Here is a 7,313-nt window from a genome sequence, read left to right as displayed (position 1 = left end):
GGCGACTAGTTGGAATTGTTGGCGTGCCGCGGGGCGTGCAGGGTGGCGGCGGGAAGGGTTGAATGCGGGGCGGCGCGGCGGGGAATGCTATGTTTCGGCACAGAGCGGCGCGTAGGTATACAGTTACCTAGCGATAAAACTAGGTCATTGAATAAGTAATTTGATAAGAATTAGGGATTTTTTTAATACATACAAAAATATGAAGAAAAAAAAAACATTTTATAGCGGTTTTTTATTCTATTATTGATACTGATTCTCAAATTACGATATAGCTCATTGATTCAAAGTCTAACTGTATTTATAACTTGCTTTACCTACTTTCAGACCGTGATTATAGGAAATCGTCTGGCTCTCACAAGGAAATATACCTACCTACAACCCTCTCTCCAAGAAATACCTAAATGGTTAATAGATGTCTCCATAGAATTTAGAATTACGTAAGTCGCTTCACGCTGCCTGTCCCTAATTCAAATTCAATCTTTACTTACCTACATACACATTATCACTAAATCCCTTGCGGGGTAGACAGATCCAACGATCCCGAAAATAGGTAGGTACTTATAGGCTACTTTCAACTTAGATTTGAGATTCAAATAGTGACAAAAGTAAATGAAGAATCCCAAGTTAATAACCTTATCTCTTAGTCGCCTTTTACGACATCCATGGGAATGAGATTGAGTGGTTCTATTCTTTTTTCTATTGCCGGGAATCACACGGTACCTAGGTATATGGCAAAGGCGTACCTAAATCTTTAAAACTAACGTATAACGTCTACATACAAAACATCTAAAAATAAAAATACTTTAGGTAGTTTTAAAGATTTAGGTACGCCTTTGCCATATATACCTAGGTACCGTGTGATTCCCGGCAATAGAAAAAAGAATAGAACCACTCAATCTCATTCCCATGGATGTCGTAAAAGGCGACTAAGGGATAGGCTTATAAAATTGCGATCCTTTTTTTTAGGCGATGGGCTAGCAACCTGTCACTATTTGGATCTCAATTCCATCAATAAACCGAGCAGCTGAACGTGGCCATTCAGTCTTTTTGGGACTGTTGGCTCTGTCTACCCCGTAAGGGATATAGACGTGACTTTATGTATGTATGTATGTACGTTATAACATCAGCATTGCACGAGTGCAGAGGGGCAGGCCGCTAGTAATAAATTAGAAATGTGATATCTATTATATTATTCCCAAATAGACTATACATACCTATACAAGTGATTGTATTTATATTCTATTTGCCTCTGTCTACCCTGTAAGGGAACAGATATAAAAACTCTTTATCTCTTACGGGGTAGACAGAGGTAATGAGTCTTGAAAATACTAAGGCCACGTTCAATTACTATACTAATAAGATTCAAATATTGACAGGAGAAAGAATACCATGTTATTTATTTGAATGTCACTATAGAAATTATAAGAACTTATGTATATGACGTCGTAAAATTCGTAAATGATGGTTGTAACACCATCTTGCCACAATACAAAAGGAATTTCTAAATGTATTCATTTGGCAGCAGTGCGTAACTGCCTGCGCTGCAAGATGACAACACATTCCTATAGATTCTAATACAATATGGCATTTCTGTTTCAAATTTCTATAAAAATCCCAGTCTACTACAGTCTACCCACAACACTGAGCTCGTTCTTCATTTAGATAGCTTTGTTCGGCTTGCTAGGGTCACTTCGCTAATTAATATTTCTGTTAATTTTAGATACTTTACATTTATTTCTCTCAATGACATAAATCACGGCGAATTAACAATTAAAGGAGAATGTAATAAATAAAGGAGTGTGGTGGCGAGCTCGTTCATTGTCCAATCACTGCTTGGAGGCGGCCTCGTGCAGCTTCTTCTGGACGGCCTCCACCTGCTTCACCAGGTCGTCGTACGCCTGCTTGATGGTGGGCGCCAGCTTCTGGTTGGTCTGCTCCACGTTGGTGGACACCTCCTTCGCCAGCTTCTGGGTTTCCTGCACGACCAAGGTGATCACATGTTATTCTAATGAGTATTTCAAAATAATTAAGTTTGCGTTTTGACTTAAGTATGTCGTATGCGCCGTATGCCGTTAATACTGGGAGTGTCCTCACTTCTCTGCAGCCCGCCTGCGCACACGGTCCCGGCATCGGCTACTTTTAATTTTAACGTGTTTACTTACGACTATAATGCAGCTACCTTTAAACTACACCCAATTAAGAAAATAAATAAAACATGATAATAAATTAACTAATAGTTATTTACGTATTCGCGATAAACTACAAGTAAGAGTCGTGGCTTATCGCGATGGCTGTGCAATCAGTCCCGGGGCGCCCCCCGCGGGCGCGTCCCGGGCGAGCAGCGGGACGGCGCTGGTCCACAACTAGTAATATTATAATGCACAAGTTTTCGACTTAACCAAAGAGATTATATTCCACCGAGCTGAATCTTATGCTTAGGATCCACGGCCCCTAATAATAACCAAATAATCCAGACACAATATTCTAAAAATTAACCTGAACAGCATTGGTGACGGCGGCCTGCAGCTTGTCCTTGAGGGCGGAGGCCTGCTTCTCCACGTCGGGGTGCGACTTGCGGAGCTCTTCCACCTGCTTCTCCAGGTTGCTGCGGGTCGTCTCCAGGGCCTCCTTGGCCTTGCCGTTAGCGTCGGTCAACTGCAAAGTACAAGTCATGAGCACATGGTCGAGCATTCCTATAAACGCTATCGAATTTCCGATTGCAAATGAACAGAATCTTATACAGACAGAATATAACCACTAAACGATAACATTTCTAGACTTTGATCAAAGTTCTAAATTGTTTTTTCGCAGCATAGTTTTGTATTAGGAATAAAAATCAGCTGCTGTACTTCTTATCAATTCTCAACCCAAACTAATTAATTGGTTATCTGTATGTACTGACCGCGCCCTGCAGGGAGGAGGACAGCGCGGACAGCTGCTGCAGCACGGTGTCGGAGCCCTCCTTCAGCGCCTTGTTGAAGTCCTGGGTGTTCTTGGAGTTGGCCAGCGAGTTGAACTGCTCGGTGATGGTCTTCTGGAACTCGGCCGCGTGCTTCTGCACCTCGTCCAGCGCGGACGGGGCGTCGCGCCGCTGCACTCCGGCGCGCGCCTGCGACACGTCCACGTTAACACGCTGGCTACGTCACTCTTATGATCTTACTCTTTAATGTATTGAATATTAAGGACCAAATAATACTAAGGAAACATTATGTTGAAGAGAGAGTATATTATCCACGAGGATCTCACTCGAATTAAAATAAAACAGAATGTGAAGGTTGTCAAACTTCTAAAGTGGTTATCGTTATGACATTTCAATCAAAGAAAATGCAATAATGTAAATAAAGAGCACTAGGGAAACGTAGGATTGACTTACCAAGGCCAAGCAGGCGACGAGAACAATGAAGAATTTGGTCATCGTGAGAGTTGTAGTTTCGGAGCTGGTCGTGAGGAGGATCGACTGCGTCTGCAACACGCCGGGAACTGTGAGGTCCGCGGCCGGGGCGCGCCTTATATACCGGCGGCGCGCTGATAACGCCGGGAGGTTCCTGCTAAACTTTCCTGCGCGGAACAAACACGGCCTCCACCCTGCGCCCTTTGCCCGCACCGCCGCCGCGCCTGTTTACAAACAGATGCACCACCACGATGCGTGCCCAGCGATCATCACTAGATCCAAAAGATCATGTTTAATCACTGCGCGGATCTAGATCCGCAATGTTACGACTCAACTTGACCTGAGACGTTGCGGGTTCACTGGGAGATCGCCGAGTTTTAGAACAAAGATAAAGCAGGGCTCAAAACTTGTAGGCCGATATCGCGGTCATATGCAAGTTCGGAACTCGGGCTGAGCATTAAAAATTAAATGAATATTGTTTACTATCGCTGAAGGTGATTTTTACTCCATCCATTGAAAGTTTAGCAGCACACCTCTGCTGACGAGATTTCACATTTCCTTATCGCATTAGGTCCATTTAGCAGAATCGGACGTAATCACCGCGAGGCCCGGCCGTGATCCCCGACCCGCAGATAGCGCGGCCTGCCGATAGCGGCCCTCCACCTACAGCTGTCGGCCACACTCACCGCGCTTACACTCCAATTTATCATAAAAAATGGTGAATAAAGTAGTGCGCGAGAGCTACCCTTCGGTGGCGAACGCCTGCGACGTGTCTTGGGATGCTGCTAGTGGGATCTATAGTTTGAGGCAGCTCCGAATGATCACGAGCTTCGCCTTCGTACTAGTTTTATGCAATGTTCAAAAGAAATGCCATACGATCTCGTTGGTACCTACTCGTAACAAATCAATCGCTGCATACGAATGCACAGGTTATCAAAAAGGATGACTGTTTATTACAAATTTGATAGATAATGTCATATGTGTTTCTGTGTTATGGAAATGTCCCTTTCTATGTGCTGTATCACGAATGTTGGACCTTCATGTCGCGGCGCCGGGACGCCTGCGGCCCGAGCCGCTGGCCGCACTGTGGACCGCACTGCGATCTCACGCGGAAACAAAGAGTACACTTTGTTTGGTAAAAGTCGACATTGCCAATTGTAGTTTTTATTTGCGTAATTCAATTTTGGTGAAGTGGAGTGATATATGAACCAACTTACCAGTGGCGGGCTCCGCACGGGCTCGCACTGTCCGTCTGTCTGTGCTCACCGTGGCCGTGCACAAGACCTCTATTGTATGGCTCAGGGCTGCGTGACATGCATTAACACATCCAAATTACATGATGAGAGGAAGAGCAATTGCATTTACAATAATTGGTTTAATGTATTTTATTGTTTCAATGTTATGTTGTTCGTAATATATCAGATACGTCTCAATATAGTGAGTCATTAAAAATGACAAAAAGAAGGAAATAGCCAATTGGAGCGATAAAGAAGCAATGTAGTCGGTTTTAAAAGCGTGTGCGTGCGTGGTGCCGTGTGGTTCCCGGCACTATTACAAAAAAGAATAGGACCACTCCATCTCTTTCCCATGGATGTCGTAAAAGGCGACTAAGGGATAGGCTTATAAACTTAGGAATTCTCTTTTAGGCGATGGGCTAGCAACCTGTCACTATTTGAATCTCGGTTCTATCATTAAGCCAAATAGCTGAACGTGGCCATTCAGTCTTTTCAAGACTGTTGGCTCTGTCTACCCCGCAAGGGATATAGACGTGACCATATGTATGTATGTATGTATGTTTAAAAGCGTGAATTTATGATAAAGTAAAAAAATAAATGACTTGTGACGTGATGAACTAACACAGCTTTAGAAAGCCCAGAAGAAATGTTTTTTACCTTTTTATTTTGAAATATACTAACTTTTATTTGTCAATATTGCCTACAGAGAACAGGCACATAAATCTTACATTTCTACACATTCTTTGACTTTTGGTAATATTAGCATAAATGAATGCACGAGATAATATCCGGGAGATATACTTGGTTATTCTTATCTTGTTACTACTCGTGCTACAATAATTTGTGTGCTGAGTGAGACACCATTTAAATTTATGTTTACTATTGATTATACAGCTAAAACATGATTCTTTAGTTTCGTATGTTTAATGTCTTGAATTTCAAATGATAATGATGTATTAGGATTTACTGTATTGTAAGATCATAGAAATAGGTACAAATGCTACGAATCCAAACAACTTTTACCATCGCATCAGCTCGAGTAGCTCGACACGTATATTAAACATAAAGATGGGAGACATTCAGTAGAATGGCGATGATAGGCTAGATAATATAATTGTCCACTGCGTGGTCGGTATCATGTGGCAGCCCTGGCGTTGGCGAGGATCACCAAAAGAGGCGAAGGTCGGTCGCCGGCGTCTGCCGCACGTTGCAGGCTTCCTGGTGCTGGCGGCGGCTCACAACATACATACATTATTGTGCACATAGTCGTACTACTAACGAAATTAATGCCATGAATACTGATGACATTATCTATTGCGTCGAGATAACCACAAAAAATATTGTGATTTCTAAGCTTATTTGTATTGAATAAGGCGACACATTTTAGGATTTCTCTCACGCCTGTTCACAATAATCTTTCAGAATAAAGTGCCTATAATGTCAGGACTTCTAATGATAAACAGGCATATAAGTCGATAATCTACGTAATGATATTATACTAATTAAATTACTCTTAGTAAATAACATAATGCGAATAGTTAAATAACGATGTTTTTGTTTTGCCAACAAGTGCCCGCAGTAATTGTTGACTCAATTAGTTTTAATTAAGGGTTGATATCTACCTATTATATCACAAATCTTCGTTACATATTTTTATAATGCTTCATTAATTCATTTTATTTTGACTTTCATTGATGACATAATTATATATTAATGGGATACCTTGTTGGTATGTACCTATATACTTGTTTCCGCTCAGGTTTTCCTGATTTTCAACAATAATCTTTTTAAATTTCATGACCTCGATTAACAAAAGTTCGTTATGTAATTATTAATCATTGTTGTTAGTACCTGCTAGTTTACGACCAATACTTTAATTTACTTCGATCTCAGGTCTGCCTGTGTTTGGGCAGAATAATTGAAGCCGAGTTTGGAGAACAATGATGGTCGAATAGTGTCCGATGGTGGCTTGTCGTGTTGCTATTGCAGTCACGTGGTCAATTCTATTTTGGTCACTACGACGATCTTCGCACATTTTTTAGAATAGAATAGTCATGATTCAACCTGGAGCAGGCTACCCTGGCAGCAAGTCAAGGAAGTCAATCAGATGTGGCGCCAGATCAAGAGTAAAAAAAAATTCAATATTTTATTCAGAAAACAGTTTTTAGCAGGCACTTTTTCACGTTATTTTACATTTCAATAAATTAATTTTACGTTACTAAATGCTTTGAGGAATCCTTTTCATTTGATTTGCTTTCTTCTAACAATTGTTATGCGTTGAGATAACATCCGTAACAATTAGTGTCCTGATACTAATTTCTCGACCTTTGTAGAACATGCTCGTTGTGAGTCACCTCCAGCGACTGTTCGGGCAGATAAGACGGCGATAAGGGCGGCCCTTAACAATGCGAGTCGCCGGCAGCCCCGGGCACTCTCCACATGTTTGCGGTATGACGAGGCCGCATGGCCGGGCTAGCTAATCGCTTGTAAACCTTAAATACTTCCCGCTGATTATGGAACAACAAAGTGACTACCCATAAGTAATATATTGGGTTTTTGAGGCCGATGGTTCTGCCTACCCCGTAGTAATGGATAAACATGTTACATGTGTGTAGTATATTTGAATTTCAATTACATCATCAAGCCATTAGCTGTTGAAATAGGTCGGATTACTGTACTTGACATAA

At 41.8% G+C, this 7,313-nt stretch overlaps 1 protein-coding gene across 2 annotated transcripts; it reads right to left on the bottom strand.

Moving 5' to 3' along the window:
• Positions 1 to 1,378: 1,378 nt before the first annotated feature.
• Positions 1,379 to 4,685, bottom strand: LOC106140286 (apolipophorin-3). Of its 2 annotated transcripts, none has more exons than XM_013341862.2 (5): positions 4,609 to 4,685; positions 3,374 to 3,615; positions 2,903 to 3,109; positions 2,497 to 2,655; positions 1,379 to 1,976 (listed from the first exon to the last, which is right to left on the bottom strand). In XM_013341862.2, exons 2-5 carry the CDS (start codon positions 3,413 to 3,415, stop codon positions 1,827 to 1,829), a joined length of 558 nt encoding a protein of 185 aa, XP_013197316.2. In that variant the 5' UTR covers positions 3,416 to 3,615; positions 4,609 to 4,685; the 3' UTR covers positions 1,379 to 1,826. The 2 variants fall into 2 exon arrangements, with proteins under 2 accessions (XP_013197316.2, XP_013197317.2); XM_013341863.2 differs by having other exon boundaries at positions 3,374 to 3,463; positions 4,609 to 4,666.
• Between the last annotated feature and the right edge of the window lie 2,628 nt (positions 4,686 to 7,313).

The sequence above is a fragment of the Amyelois transitella genome, chromosome 22 (assembly GCF_032362555.1).
Source record: "Amyelois transitella isolate CPQ chromosome 22, ilAmyTran1.1, whole genome shotgun sequence".
NCBI lineage: Eukaryota > Metazoa > Arthropoda > Insecta > Lepidoptera > Pyralidae > Amyelois > Amyelois transitella.
The sequence above is the reverse complement of the archived record's forward strand: the minus strand, read 5'-3'. Positions and strand labels throughout refer to the sequence as shown.